Here is a 17061-nt window from a genome sequence, read left to right on the forward strand (position 1 = left end):
ACCCACTCTGTGATACACAATATGTTCATTATGATTCAGTTCTATTTTCTAGTATCCATTATGATGTCTTCTGTGACCCATGCGTTATTTAGAATTATGTTTTTGCATTTCCTGACTTCCAGGCTTTTTTCGGAATCTTTGTTAATGAGTTCTCTCCGGCACACACTTCAGAATGATTTCATCTGAGGCGCGGCGTCATTTGTGGCGGGCTGCTCACAGCCTGGTGCCTATGCTGGCAGTAGGAGGCTGGCGAGGGCACAGGCAACTGCTTTTATTCATGTCCAGGGTAGCCTTCCATTGCTTCATTCTTATACCCTCCTTTCTTTGTACCAAAGGTCGCACCGAATAACACTCATTGGCACCTTACTCTTGTCCCTTAGTATATGTAGGACAAGTTCCCATGAGGGTACGCTGAAAGCTGCACAATATTCCATTTCAAGAATGTACCGTAACTTAGTTAACCAGTTCCTTTTATGAAAATGAGGCAACCGCAGCTTCAAAGCCAGTTTACAATCTAATTTCCAGATCCCCCTTCAGATCCCCTCTGACTTAGCTCAGCCATGGACTTAAAAGGGAATCTGTTGCATTTCAAAAGCACATCTAGATGTTTGAGAATGCAGGGCTTTCAGGTGACAAGAGCTGTCCTACTCAAGACAGACATCTAATGCAGCTGCTTTGCAGCACCGGCGTCCTTTCCTCATCTTTCACCTCATGGCTGCAGGCATCCCAACCACACTCCAACGTGGGAAAGGCTAGGTGGCTTTGTTGGAAGAATACCCAAAAGCCATACACATAAGTCTAATTTCCCAAAACCTAGCTGCAAGGAGAGCTGGGAAATTTGGCAGAAAAGAGGGTCATCATGACCAACATAGTTTAATCATGCTTCCCTCCCGGGACCTGGGTACATAACTGTAGGCATCAGAGAGTGAAGAAATTTTAAGTAACTATGATTCTGTCAGTTCAGTAAAGGCACTGAGGAAAAAAAAAATAATAATAATACATTGTCTTTGATGCCTAGTCTAGGTATTCTATATAATGAAAGGCTAATATGCAAATTGTCCCCTTGGGAGTTCGACTGACCAGGAGTTTGACTGCTCACTATGGCATGCACTGACAACCAGGTAGAAGCACAAAACGAAGGAAGGCCCTGACCAGCAGCCAGAAGGCCCAATCTACCCTGATCGCCAGCCAGGCCCAGGGATCCTCCCCATGCACGAATTTTGTGCACCAGGCCTTTAGTATTTTAATAAAATAGAAAGGTTTGACTCTAGAACAAATGACTTACACATTTTCAGAATACAAAATTAAGGTATATCCCCAAAAACATCCTTCTGCATTTTGCAAAGTTTCCAGAGGGCAAGGTTTTAGTATAACCTACAAGTTAGAATTACCCACTGCTTTTGAGAAAAATAACTTCCAGAGCTTTTATAATCTATAATAACATTATACAGCCCCAAATGTGGAGCAAGATGCATCCTTTCAGCTGTCAAGATAAAGTAGAACCAAACTGATGAATTAATTATGCTGAAGCATTTATCCTTTTACTATTAACTCTAGTAGTCCTGTGCAGGTATCCATGCGCCAGTAGCTCTCTGCAGCCTCCTAAGCTCTCTGCCTGCTGCCCTGCCCTCCTGTAGCTCCCCTCCCATAGCTTGCTGCCCTGCCCCTTCTGTAGCTCTCTGCCTCCTGCTTGTAGTTCCCTGCCCCACCCTCCTGCAGATCCGTGATCTGGTCCTTATGTGGTCAGTCTTTTATGCCTCACAGCATAACAGATAATTAACATAATCCTCTCTCTCTCTCTCTCTCTCTCTCTCTATATATATATATATATATAGATAGATAGATAGATAGATAGATAGATAGATAGATATATTATTGATTTTTTTACAGACAGGAAGGGAGAGAGACAGAGAGCTAGAAATGTCAATGAGAGAGAAACATAGACCAGCTGCCTCTTGCACACCCCCCACCGGGGATGTGTCCGCAACCAAACAACCAATGTACATGCCCTTGACCAGAATCAAACCTGGGACCTTTCAGTCCGCAGACAGATGCTCTATCCACTGAGCCAAACTGGTTTCGGCATCCTCTCTTTTAATATAGGATATTGTCCACATAACAAGCTTCTAACAGTGACTGCATGTACAGAAGTTAGAAAATAACATGTGTATCTGCACTTAAGTCCTTCCTCATCAGACGCATTCTTACTTGTTCACAATGATTGTGCATAGTAGGCAATATTAGTCCTTATTCATTTTTTTATGAATTTTGATTATTTCATTTCCCAAATGTACAAAGAGTAAGTAACTGGAAAACAAAAATCTTTCATACCTTTAAAAGTCTCTACAGAGATCAGATCAACCAGGGTAATAAAAGATTACTCTAGCCCTGGCTGGTTTGACTCAGTGGATAGAGCATCTGCTTGTGGACTGAAGGATCCGAGATTCGATTCTGGCCAAGGGCACATGCCTGGGTTGCAGGCTCAGTCCCCAGTGGGAGGCTTGCAGGAGGCAGCCGTCAATGATTCTCTCTCATCATTGATATCTCTCTCTCTCCCTCTCCCTTCCTCTCTGAAATCAATTATATATATATCTTTTTTCATATATATATATATATGAAAAAAGATTACTCTAGAACCTCAAAGTAGGATTGAGTGAACATATTTTTTAATTTAGTGTAAGTTTTCAAGCTGCTGCTATCTGTCCAAAAGTATTTGAAAGAGCTATTTGATAAAGAGTTACATCTTATCATTGGTCAAATATTACGGTAAGTTAAACTTGTGAGCTCTATCTCTTCGTGAAGTCTGATTAGATGAACAGTTAACTGCATGGCTTATATGGCTGACCCTAAGAGATCACAGATACCACAGTGAAGACCTGGAGGTTCTGGCGACATCACGATCTCTCAGAAATCTACTTCCCAAGTAAGACCGCTTCAAACAGCAGTGTTGTGTTTATCCTCAAATGCCTCAGGCCTAAGAGGGAGTGGGCAGAGAAGTGTTGATTTGCCTGCCATCTACATACATATATCTGTAATACAATCCTCTCATTCTAAAAAACTGCATAATCAAAATGAAATCTGAAAGCAAATACAGCATTGGTTCATTTCAATGTTCAAGTCACCGTTGAAATTTTTCATTATATCAAGATGTAATGTTAAATGAAAACTTGCCACCATAAAGTTTGCCAGATTACTTGACCTCAAGTACTACAAGCACAACCAATGCAGGGAAAACAAATAAGATGGGAAAGCAACTACAAACAGTCAGATTTTAACACAGCAATAGTCTTATCATTGCCTTTAAAACTTTTATACTGATACTGATCCAGCATTGTGCCCTTTCTCTAACAACCTGTCTGCTAACGCCATTCATTATACTGATACAAAATTTACTTTTATACTGATACAAAATTCGTGCACAGGGGCAGGGGCAGGGGGGTTGTCCCTCAGTCCAGCCTGCACCCTCTTCAATATGGGACTCCACAATCCAGGTCTGCTGGCTCCCAACTGCTCACCTGCCTGCCTTCCTGATTGCCCCTAACCTCTTCTGACTGCCAGCCTGATCACTCCCTAACCACTCCTCTGCCAGCCTGATTGATGTCTAACTGCTCCCCTGCCAGCCCATTTGCCCACAACTTCCCTCCTCTGCCGGCCTTGTCACGCCTAACTTCCCTCCCCTACAGGGTTGATCGCCTTCAACTGCCCTCCCCTACTTGCCTGATCACCCACAACTGCCCTCCCTTGCCGGCCTGCTCCCTCCCAACCTCCCTCCCCTGCTGGCCATCTTGTGGTGGCCATCTTGTGTCTGCATGGGGGCAGGATCTTTGGCCACATGGAGGCAGCCATATTGTGTGTTGGAGTGATGGTCAATTTGCATATTACTCTTTTATTAGATAGGATAGAGGCTTGGTGCGCAGGTGGGACCAGCTGGTTTACCCAGAAGGTTGTCCCAGATCAGGGTGGGGGTTCCCTTGGGGTATGGGGTGGTCTGAGTGAGGGGCCTATGGTGGTTTGCAGGCTGGCCATGCCCCTCAGTGACCCAAGTGGAGGCCCTGGTATCTGGGATATATTTGCCTTCTACAATTGAAACTTTGTAGCCTAGAGTGGAGGCTTAGGCCTGCTAGGGCAGGTGGAAAGTTTAGCTTCTTCCATTGCCAGAGAAACCCAAACCTCTGTGGCCACAGCCATTTTGGTTGTGGCTAATTAGCATATGTGCTCTGATTGGTTGGTGGGTATGGCTGGTGGCCGTGGCTTGTGAGTGGAGTGATGGTTAATTTGCATATTACTCTTTTATTAGGTAGGATATTCATTGATATGTCTCATACTATTAGTGAATCAACAATATTCACTTAGTCATATGAGAATACAAAACATTAAATTAAGTAATGAAAAATACAGTTTAGATTGGAAAAATACAAAATTCTCAATATGCCACCAAACCATGTTTCACCATTAAAGTCCCAAGCAACGTGACTGGAGTGGTCACTACTATTCCATCTGCAAACAGAGTTCTCAGAGATGATGGATGGTTTTCATTCACCAAAAGGGTTATTCTCTGAACTCCTCAAATCACTACTAAGAGCAGCAACCTACATTTGAATTGCAGGCTCCTGTGTCCCTGTGACTGCTCCACCTCATGTGCAGCAGATGGGTATGGCTACACAGGCCATGGTGCACACTGCATCCAGCATTGTGCCCTTTCTCTAACAACCTGTCTGCTAACGCCATTCATTATCAGCCTGGCTCCTGCTAAACCCAGGCTGTCCTGCCCGGGGTGGCAGGAACATCAGATACGTAACCCACAGCAGAATAATCTTCACTACTTAACAACCAAGAGATTCTCGGCAGTGCATGCAAACAGAATAAAGAGGTAAACATGTTCAAGGGAATTCCATTCTACTTATTCCTCCCGCCACTATAATCAGTATTTCTCGTCCATCTTTCCAATGTGTCCCATAAGACTTTCTTTTATTTTAAATGTATTTATTTGTTTCCATCACCATTTATCCCCTCTCTACCGTCTTACACCTCTACCTCCCTTTCCGCCACTGCAATCACCACATGGTTGTCCATGTCCATGAGTTGTCTCTCTTTTTCCTTTTTGCTCAATCCTTCCACTCCCCAGCACACCATCACCACCACCACCAGCGCTGTCTGCCTGCTCTCACAGAGTCTGTCTCTATTTTGCTTAGCAGTTCAGTTTGTTCATTAGATTCCACATATGAGTGAAATCATATGGTACTTATCTTTCTCTGACTGGCTTATTTCACTCAGTATATTGTTTTCCAGGTCCATCCATGCTGTGGCAAGGGTAAAGTTTCTTCCTTTTTGTGGCAGAGTAACATTCCATTGTGTAAGTGTACCAGAGCATTTTTATCCACCCTTAAGACCCTCTAATTGATGCCCCTAGTTCCCACAAAGCAGAAACCATTAGTGAGATCTGTGTCCCCAGATCCACTCATCCTTCAAGAGTAAGCAAAGGCTCCCAACTATTAAAAGCCACCTCTAGTTTGTCACAGTTAACACCAACTTCTCCATTTTCCATACTTTCACTTCATGCACATGTCTATCTCTATCTCAATAGAACTTCAACCCTGTAAGGGCATAGACTTTGGTCATATTCATCTTTGAAACCCTATCTCCTAGCATAGAGCAGACACAATAAACTAAACTAAAACAGCATACTTACTAAAACAGGCATTGGAGGTTATGGAGTCAAAAAAATAAAACAGAGCCCAAGACCAACTCTCTGAGGCCCAAAAGTGTCACCCATACCCTCATTCGTGCATGTGAGACAATCACAAGACAAATAAGAAGAGGCGTGCAGGTTCTAAATGTGGACACTTTCCCATGGACGGGGGGTCCTGAGAGTGCAAAGTGCTCCCCTGCTCTCTGCTGTCTGTACTGTTGTCATACTAACCAGTTCCAGCTGGACAACATCTCAGGGACTCCAATAGAGAAGCACCATCCTCACACAGGGGCATTTAAAAAAGACTGGAGATGCAGCCTGTAGGCTCATTACCTGTAATGCTCACTGGCGGGGATAGTCTGAGAGAAGTACAAAGCCGACGTCCGCGCTCTCCAATGCCACTTCTTTGCAGGAAGAGTGTAAAGGACGCAGTCTCCCAGTTCTTCCTGGAGCAGGTCCACCAGCTGTTTATGGGACCCTCCATAGAATGCCTCAATGAGAAGAATACTCATTGGCCCTTCAACCCGCCTCAGATTCTAGATAATAAGCAAAAAACACATCTTTCAAATATATGTGTATGTGTAGAAAGATTTTTTAAATAAAAACAACTTAAGATATTATACCCAGTAAGCGAGTACAAATAATTTACAGATGCATTATTTTATAAAAAAAATAGGTGTGTCCCCCTATTTAACAAAACATATAACACTTCAGGTTTGTATTTTTGCTATCAATATTATTGCATCATTCATGTCAGTGAGAGGACATGAAGGATGTTTTCTTGTTTTTGATGTGTTTTCTTCATGCCCTAAGATTACTTCCACAAGGACTCCGTTTTCCTCCTACCATAGGAAGTATAAGCCCCTCTCCTTCTGTGGCCACTCACTTCCTAACTTAAATGTCTTTGATCTGACTCAGTAAACTCCAAACTGGCGTGGCCTAGAGTTGTATTGAGTTTTGGACTATCTTCTTCTCCAAAAGCCCTTCATGGGCCAGGCCCTTCCCAGTTCAGATATTCTCTAATTCTGTAATTCTCATATTAATCCATTTTTTAAATTCACCAGCTATCACTACCTCCAATGAACCCATATTTATAAGAAAGCACATTCACATTTAAATCTCAATTCTCTAGTGTTACAAATTTTACGATACAATTTCTTGGGACAGTGAACATATGTTGACTTCCTCACAATTGTATATAGCCCACTCCCAAAGAAGAAATGCAGTAAAGCTATATGCCAGTGAATCAACAAGGTTTCTACAGCCTTTTCTTAAACAACAAATCTGAGGGATAATGTTATCATTAAAAACATGGTAAATTTTTCATCACAGAGAACTGGTTAGCAAGAAATTTTTATTTGAACAGTATCACTTTTGTTAATGTGCTAGTGAAATAAAAATATATGTAAGAATATAAAAACTTTTATAAACATTTCAATGTATATACTATTTCCTATTGGAAGTAAGGAAGAAAAATATTGCTTTAAAAAATATACCACCCTGACCAGCGTGGTTCAGTGGTTGACCATCCACCTATGAACCAGGAGGTCATGGTTTGATTCCCGATCAAGGCACATGTCCAGGTTGGGGACTCACCCCCCACTAGGGGGCATGCAGGAGTTAGCAAATTGATGTTTTGCTCTCTATGTCCCTCTCCCTTCCTCTTTCTCAAAAATCAATAAAAACATTTTTTTTTAAATATTCCATAGGTTTGAATTCCCCTTTATGACTAAAGAAAACACCACTTATAAAATGGCATATTCCTTTTCTTAATAATGTTGTTCCATGAAATTAGTCTCAACAATGCAGGGATGCTCTTCACTGGTAAAACTGTACTTCACTTTGCTCAGACAAAGCCATGCCCATTAAATGGCATTCCAAAGCAAAAAGTCTCAAATGGTTCTCAAAGAAGTGCCAGAAGTGAATAAAGGCTTTTTTCTTGATCTCTGAATCTCCCAATGAGCATTTTGGAGGGCAAGTATACAAACATATAATTATCTGCAAAATAAGAAACAGTGTTCCTCGGATGGAAAAAGCATAAGCCCTGGAGTCAGGAAGATACAAATTTGAAGCTCAGCTCCATCACTTCCCAGCTGTATGACCTTGGACAAGTTACCTAAATTTGTAGTCCTCAGTCACACCTTCTCTAAAATGGGGACAAGCAGTACTAACCACAGAGGTGTGAAGATAAAATTGTGCACAGTAGCTTATGATCAGTAATAAGGTATTTTGCTCTTCCCATTATGATTATAAATCACCTTACTTGAGGAGAAAGAATATTTTCAAATCTTCCAGCATTTAAAATCAGTAATTTTCAATCACAACCTCCTATCCACCCAGGACAGGTTAGAAAGATAGATACACACATGCAACTGGTAAACAGTGGGTGTTACCCATTCCTCATCAGCAGCTCGCATTTCAAATATGATTTTAAAAGCCTCACTGGTTTTGTGGCTAAGAAGGAAGCTCAGAGGCTGAGCTATGCAGAAGTTCAATTTTTTTCAGGCCAGCTGGCGAGAGACTTCCACTCTAATCACACTCCAAGTTTAACAAAATGGTAGCCATTAATCCTTTAAATGATAGAAGCTTCTAGAAAGAAACTAGAGAGAGCAATAAAAGGCAATTCTGAGAATGATATCAAAGGTTTCAAGAACGACAGAATAAAAGCAGCTTAACATTAATTGGCTTACTAGATCACATCAAGATATCTACTATCTTGCTTTATTTCCTCTGACCTAATCATGCTAAGGTGTATATGCACTGTCTAGTCTTAAAAGGTCTCTAAAAGATGCTTGTAAATGTGGCCTGAGATATTTCCTCACGTGACGGGATGGGATATAAGCCACTCTAAAGAATATTCCACTCATATAACCTCAAACAAAGCAACATTGATACTCTCAGGGAGGAAAGCTTTCCGATTCTTCATTACTCTACTCTTTTCCATGATTAATCTAGAGCACGTATTATGCCATATAGTTACAGATGTTTCTTATGGGTCTGAATCATCAGTTATCTGCAAAACTGTGGAGGCAGTCTGTGTAGGTGCTGCTGTAGATTCAAGACAATCAGTACACAGAACTGAACGCCGAGCATGTGGGAGGTTGAAAAATAGAAAAGGGGAAAGAAAAGATTATAGCTATAGAAGATTTCCACCCCTTTAATAGCTCGGTGAGAAGAGTGAAATGTACAGGTTTGAACCGGCGTTTACTGGAGCATGTTGCTAGCGGCCAATGGGTGTGCCTGCATTTGGGGTATTTTCCTAAGGAGAGTAACTATGTCCTACCATCTCTGAAAACTATACTTAGTGGCTTTGATTCATGGAAATTTGTTCTGCTTGTTTTGTGGAGACAGACATATCCTGGCAGCTCCCCCACTTACTTCTACTGCAACTTCTGTGGCAAGAAGAGAATGTGTTCTTCCCTGCGGTCTTCTTAAAGCACAACCTGGAGGAAAGATGATACCCATTAGGTAGCAGCAAAAGAGGGAAGCCGAGTTTTAAATATAAGATTTAAACCAAATGTCATTACAGCACATTAGAGAACAGTTCAAATGCGCTGTGCTTAGTTTTGTTTTAGAAAATATTGCTTGAGACACATAAATATGAGGTTAAAAATACACTTTGTTAAAAAGGATTTTTGATGTTATGCTAGAATTTGTTAAAAGATAAAGAGAGTATATGATTCGCCCATAGTAGCAGTACTCCCAGAGAACTGCCTTGGTCCTCCTGACACCACAGATGCTCACAAGCAGGTCAGGTGAACACAGCCAGTTGTGCACATCAGGAAGGGGTACCGGGGAGTGAGTCCTCCGGAGTGGCAGATGCAGGGCCCCAACTCTGAAGGTTCTTACTCCAAAACAAGTAGGGCTCCTTCGTGGCAGTGACCACGTGTTTAACAAAAGATGGCTGGTGAACAGACATGCAGGCAAAGGTCTTAGATGGGTGCCTGGGTGACTGAATCTATTAAAGCATTTGTACAAGTACAATCACAGATATTAAACCTTGAAACATTTAAACTGTATAAATCTATCAGAAGTTGGGTGTGGTGTTTTAAAAGGAAGAAATGGCACATGCATACACACACAAAACAAAACAAAACAAAACAAAACAAAACAAAACAAAACAAAAAAACACTTCTTCATTGAAGAAAAAAAATACCAATCAGAAAGCCCAAGTCCTTTCCTCATGACACTACAATGATGATATTCTATGACATTAATAAAAGAGTAAACAACCAATACATTTTTGCCGTTTATATGCTGCTTTCCTTAAAATAGCATAAACAATATTTTGGATAAATTTTATCAACTTTTTTTTGTGGGGGGAGGGGGGTAAGAGCGTGGTTGAAGGGAACAAAGGGGAAAAAATGAGGGACATCTGTAATACTCTCAATAAGATAATTTTTTTTTTAATTATCAACTTTTAATAAGTAAACTTCAGCTTTAAAAAAAAAAAAAAACCTCATTTTTTTCCCCAGCATATTTTATTTCCCAGTGACACCAATGAATGAAACTCTACTATACCATTAAAGTTTTATGGGAGTTTAATTCATTATTTATCTATGATTTAATGATACCTGGTTAAATGCTAAACATTAAATTGGCAATATAAAATGAGTAAAAATGATAGTTATGACATAGACATTTTAAACAACTTCAAATTCTACTTAAGATCACCAGAGGTCAAAATGACCGAATTATCTACTTTTCAAAAAAAATTTGTATTTACAATTTGTATTTACAATTAAAATGGGATGGAAAGGGAGAAATCACAAGAGTATTTCATGGAAACATTTTGACCAAAATAAAAACGTGCCACCAGTCATTTCAATTAAACATTAATAATGCATTGATTAGATCACTGAGAACAAAAGTAGCCTGAAACCAATGCTGTGAATATTTTTAAAGTGTTATTAAAACTTCTTGTCATTGTACCTGCATTTATTTCCAGCTTGACCCAATTTCTTTATTCCCTGAGCCATGAATATTTTCAAGGTGAACTACATTTTTGTCTACCTACTCTAGCACTAACCACTGCTATGGTAGTTGAGTATTTTTTTTTTTTTTAACACTATAGATAGAGGAAAATCGCAGTATGTCACTGATGTATTGGAAAAGACGTGCTAAGTAGAAATACATCATGTGGACTTTCTAAAAGTAATCCTACATCTCATTAGAAACCTACATTCATGATGTCAATTTGGTTACCTATAATATTTAAATAATTTTCCAACCAAATACCAAGTAAAAATTTTAAATCAGAGAAATTGTTGTATTAATACATTCCACAGACACCTTACTGCTATTAGTTGTAGGAGGGTATAGTTTCAGTGACGATGGTTATAACGGTTTTAATCCCACACACATGAGAAATCGATTCCACAGGTTAATGTGCATATGGCTTGATACCTTACCCTTGCACCAATTACTGAAACTCTATTTTCTATTTGCCTATAAGCAATATTTGGAAAAGTAAGCTTGGCAGAGCAAACTGCTTTAAGTTGGGGAAAGTAAAGTTGGGTAGGATTTCCCAATAGGTCATCATCTCGCAATAGGTCACCTGGTATTTTCTGACTGACCCCTTCCCTTCTGCACCTCCACCCACACACCCACTCCAACACATGCACCTTCTCTCTAAAAAGCAACTAATAACCCAGCAGGATAAATTAGGGCAGTACTGAGAAAAGTTAGTGTTACCTTTCAGCCCACTCACTTACTTTAATGATTCATCAGGGAAACCCCGGTTGTTCAAATGTACCTGAAATCTCATTAAATAGCAAAAAATAAACATGAAAAGATTTCTGCTTTGAAACATGTCACCATTGATTCCCCTACAGAACCTATGAAAGGCAAATATGTAGTAAAAATACATTTTGCTTAAAAAAAAAAAAAGTTTTCTTAAAGTATTTTACTACATTCATCATCGTTATGGGAGACGGATGTCTATGAAATGGTTTGGGGTTCTTTAACTTTTAAAAATCAGGCACAGCAAAGTCATGCTAGCCCCTGAAACCTCGATGTGACCTCTGAAAACTGAAATATAATCTGGCATGAAATGCAGAGTAATAACGTTTCAATCCTAAAACTATAGGCACTGATAATATTCTAGCTACATAATTGGAGAAAGTTTAGCTAATAGTAAGGAATGAGTCAAGATTCCTGAACATTAGTTTGAATTGAAGAAAATGCATCAGGGAAACTAATCATTATTTCATTAACTGATTATAGGACATACAACCTAACATTCATCATATCTTGTATATTATATGTACTTAAATAGCAATTTAAAAAAAAATATTGAGTTTATAAAGAAGATGTTGCCCTCTAATAATTTATCCCCCCCACCCCACCCCCCACTCACACACATAATGCTATGGATGTTCTAATTTTTTCAACTGAATTTTGTTTGCTGTTGACATAACTAAAAGAACTGAGGATTTATGCAAGATTTGGTAAGAAGACTTATAAGCTATATTCTTTGTGACATAACTTAAAACCATTTTAAAATGTACTTTTCCAACTATATGATTTGCAATGATATTTGAACACATGCTCTTTTCAAATTTACAGTCTGATATACATATATGACTATTTAAATTTTCCTATCAAATATTTTCATTCTTCTCATATTGGAATTTAACTTTCTGCTATATATATATATATATATATATATATATATATATATATCACTTCTTCCATGAATTTAATTAATCCAAAGTCTTGGTTATGACTGTCAGCAACAAATGTAAAATCAACAAATAATTTGATATGCCTGAACTATGACATCATTCACTTGTTTTCAAATATGCATAATTTCCACAAATAACTACATGTGTATATGTTACAATTTATTACCTTACATTTTTATAAAGTTACATTCCAGGTTGTATAGCAAAATTTATAACTACAAACATTTTTGTAAAAAGTTTGCTGGTTTAATATCAGGGACAAATAAAATGCTAACCTTCTTTCAAGTTTTCATTGCTATTAATTTCATGAAGAACTTCAAACTATAAAAGTAGCAATGAATTATTTCTACTGAATACTAAAAATATTCTCAATCTGCTGGCATTTTAAAACATGGCAGTATAGGTATAAATTGATAGAAAGTTATACACCAGAAAATCACCTCATCACTCAATTGACCCTAATAAGATTACCCTTTTAACTATATCTCCATGATACCACACAATCTGGTTCCTGTCACACCATTCTCCAGAAGCCAGCCACAAATAATCTTCCAAAATGCAAATCTGATTATAAAATGACATGCTCAAACATCTTCAATGTCTCTCCATCATCTAAAGATAAAACCCAAGGCCCTACACAGTACAGTTACAACCTTCTTTTTCCGGCCACTTCCTTCCGTTCTCTACACACACCCTCACGTCCGTCCCCTACCCCCTTCAATTCCTCTTCCCTCACTTCTGCAGACTTGGCACCGTGGCAACACCAAGTACTCACACTCATATAGCTAAGTCACACTTTTTAAAAAAAAAAAAAATCTATTTTTATTGATTTCAGAGAGGAAGGAAGAAAGATCAATAATGAGAGGGAATCACTGATTGGCTGTTTCCTGCACGCCCCACACTGGTGAGTGAGCCCCCAACTAGAGCATGTGCCCTGATCAGGAATCAAACTGTGACTTCCTGGTTCATAGGTTGATGCTCAACCACTAAGCCCAGTCAGGCTATGTTATACTTCTATGACTTCACACCTTTATCTCTTTTCAATCAGTCTTTTTTCTTCGTGTTCACTTAATGAACTTTTCTTAAAATTTCTGCTCATGAATTATCAATTCTATGAACTTTCCCTGAGCTTCTCTTAGCATGACTTCCTTTCTACTTTGTAAGGTAGTATTATACTTGCTTTACTCTATTTCCATGTCTTGCTTTCCCAAGAGACTGCAAAAATCTGGAGAATGGGGACCATGACCATTATGAATACATATTTTCTGGGGGCTAGCCCATAATCTGTTTTTTAGAGCTGAAGGGAACATAAGGGGGGAATGGGAAGTTGATTCAGCTTTTAAAGTGGCATTGCTTTCACTTAGCGCAGGTCCCAAGAAACCATGTCAGCTAGCACTACATTTGCTTCTAATGATTTCCCATTGTTCCTAAAGACGAAACTAAATCAAGCCATCAGCATATCTGAACACATTTTATTATATTCTCTTTCGAATAATGATTTTTTTCTTATTGTTCACAGAAATCAGGATTTATTGGAAATAATGCTTAATGTAGATGTGTGTTTATCTTAACCTACTAACATAACAGAAGCAGCAATGATAAAGCAATTAAGAGAAACACTATGAGCAATTCAAGTCCAGGCCAAAGCCAGTTTGATGGCCTAGGAGAATATAAAAGATCCGTGAATTCTGAAAATCACCTGCAGTTTTTTTAATCTGTTTGATCTACCGTTGCCATAGTTTAATACTAGAAGTGGAAGTAGGATGAGAAGCCAATTCCCTCACCATCAGTCTGGAGGTCCCATTCCACATTTAGTAATTAGGCTGTTATTTAACGGGGAAGACAAAGGCAGTGTTAAATACTTTCTGCCAACACTTATTCATTTTATAAAAGTTTGACAAGATGAAAAATGTATTTGCTTTCTTGAAATGGCATTTCTCCAAGGCTCCCGCCTTTGTGAAAGGGGCTGTAAATCAGCTCAGTGGGAGAAAACTCAGTGACTGGACACATTGGGACAGGGATCCCACGGAGAGATCAGAGTGTGTCACAGAATCACAGGTGCGGGGAACGCTGCTGCCACTGCTGTCCACCCACTTTTCTGTAACAGAGAGAAGAAGTGGAGTGAGAGCGAAGGTCTTCTGACTCCATATTCCTGTGTCTTCCCAATACTCTTCACTGCGGGACAGAAGTAAAAAGGCGTCTCCATTTTCTAGTCTTTGAGGTTTTGGGAATGAATATCAATGTTTAAAAATTATGAATACATAAATGATACCTATTGCAACACATATTTATAAATATGTGGAATATGAATGTGACTATAAGATGATAAATACATGTATTACATATTATCCTATAAAATAAAGCCTAATATGCAAATCATCCCCTCGACTGGGAGTTTGATGGAGGATAGGGCCTGCAGGTCAACCTCTTGCAACTCCTCTTCCAGCTGGCCCTGCCCCGGCCAGTGGCGACAGTGGCAGGCAGCTGGGGGAAGGGAGGTCCTGGCAGCCGGAATAAATTCCGTGCACTGGGCCTCTAGTATTTAATAATACCTCCCAACAGTTTATAAACCCAGGACATCAGTGGTATATGTCACACAAAACTGAACACCATGTGGTGAGGGTGGAAAAACTCAAACTTTTGTCCTAATCTCTTATGATTCCTTCCAGAATCCAGCATAATCATCCTCTCCTGACTTCACAATCCTTATCCTTCATATTTCCCCAGCTCCAACCTGACCTCTTTTTGACAGGATAATAGGCCTTGAGGACTAGGATGGAAGAAAGCCAATATCCAAGGTTCACATGACAAGAAGGGTTTGCTCTGGGATATAAGGTCACCTATATAACTACATTGCGTACGTATCGTAATTTACTACAGTCACCATCAAATAAAGCCCAAGTCCACCTGATGTAACAGTCTGTAGTACTTATTGTACTTACCACTTGTTGGCTATGTTCATATGAGTGATTACGCAACATCTGCATCCCCCACTGGGTGTTCCGTTCCAGGAGGTGAGGGACCAGGTCTGCTTGCTTACCACTACATCCCCAACACTTAGCAAACAGAAAGTATTCAACAAATGTGAGCTGAGACAATAAACCATAAAACCCTTTAGCAATGGCATTGACAATTTCTTCCTAATTCATCCAAGATTTCTATTATTATCAACCACAAACAATCACCTCTTACTACTATTAATTACTACTTACTCATTTTATCATCATCTAAATGTAACAGGTGGCATCTTATTGTATCTGAAAGCCACAACTCATCCTAAGGAAAACCGTGCCGACAGCATTGCTGTGGGATACAGAAGCCGTGCTTCATGCCATAGGCAGCTGTCTTCTCTGGCTGCTGTTCTCTATAATAATATTTCACCCAAGGACAGTCCAGTCTATAACCTAAAAGAAATTAACTGGTTCAATTATTAGACAGGCATTTTTTTATTGGACAGAAGCATTATCTTGCTACCCTGCATGGACTTCTATGTCAAAATTTAACTCAGACTTGGTTTGTGCAAGGTAATTATAACTATACACACCAAATACGTTGAAAATAAAACAACTAATTTCTTAAATACACTGGCATTAGTGGAGTCTAACATCTTTTAAGAACTGAATCCATATTAACTAAATAAAAAATTGTGGAGAAGTTTCCCTCTCCCAGTGGGAGGCACATAGCGCATTTTTTGTTAATTTTGAAACAGAAATAGCAAGATTACTCTAACACACAAACATTCTCAATGTCCTATTTGAAGTACAGCAACCCAAGCACACATGGGTGGCATTCCCTTGATGAGTTGAAATAAATGTCACCAAGTATAAAGTTCTGGATTTATTCACTTCCAGTGAAGAATGAAAAGGACGCAATCTCACAACTCAATCTATTTATCAGTAAGGGGAAATCCACTTAAAAGAAATGCAAAATCCTAGCAGTTCAAGGAAGCAAAAGAATATCAGTAAACACTTGGGAGAAGAGAGAAATTTCCATATAGGACTAAAGGCCTAAAAACAGATATCCCTAGTGCCAAGGTTAGATACCTTTAGAGTTTTTAATAATTCATTTTATATAAATGAAAGTCACCTTGCAGTTACAGAACTTTTAAATAGTATTAGGGAGCAAGAGATGAAGGCAATATTAGAATCTGTAGTTTAAGATCCAAATCAATATAAACCATGTTTTAAAGATGTATATCAACTAAAATATTTAGTGAGACTTCTCTCATCTCCAAAGTTACACATGAGCATAGTAATTTACTAGAAGTAGGATTAAAGTATATTTTCTTCTATTTACTTATTGCAGCAGCTCTTTTCCTAATTGCAATACCTTTTTCAAGAATGCTGATCTGTCAACGGTCTTAAGGCATTTACTTATGGTTTAATAAGCTGACACTAGAAAAACTTGATAGAGTCTAGAAATTATAAGTGATAAAATTTAAAAAGCCTAGAAGCCCAGTTTAGATGAGTGCTAAGTAAATCTGGGGCTAACAGATGTGGTAACGAGAGCTGTATCACTATTTTTAAATATCACAAGGGGCGTATTATTAGCTACCCACTATTATAAGGAAAAGAGTCAGTCTGATAATAATAGACTGGGATTTTAAAATCCTGTAGACATCTGAGATGAAGACTGTTGAGTAAAGAAAAGGCATCCAAAGACAACAGAGTAGTTTCTGGAAGGTCT

At 39.0% G+C, this 17061-nt stretch overlaps 1 protein-coding gene across 4 annotated transcripts in view; it reads right to left on the bottom strand.

Moving 5' to 3' along the window:
• GTDC1 (glycosyltransferase like domain containing 1) overlaps nucleotides 1–17061 on the bottom strand; it is a 348217-nt gene that overhangs the window by 236870 nt on the left and 94286 nt on the right. For all 4 annotated transcript variants that reach the window (XM_084891913.1, XM_084891914.1, XM_084891915.1 and 1 more), the window contains 2 exons: nucleotides 9068–9132; nucleotides 6023–6225 (listed from right to left, as the gene is read on the bottom strand). In XM_084891913.1, coding sequence (XP_084748039.1) covers nucleotides 6023–6201 — 179 coding nt within the window. In that variant the 5' untranslated portion in view covers nucleotides 6202–6225; nucleotides 9068–9132. Of the gene's footprint in view, nucleotides 1–6022; nucleotides 6226–9067; nucleotides 9133–17061 lie in introns of those variants that run through there.

The sequence above is a fragment of the Pipistrellus hanaki genome (assembly GCF_964339955.1).
Source record: "Pipistrellus hanaki genome assembly, chromosome: 8".
In the NCBI taxonomy this organism is placed as follows: domain Eukaryota; kingdom Metazoa; phylum Chordata; class Mammalia; order Chiroptera; family Vespertilionidae; genus Pipistrellus; species Pipistrellus hanaki.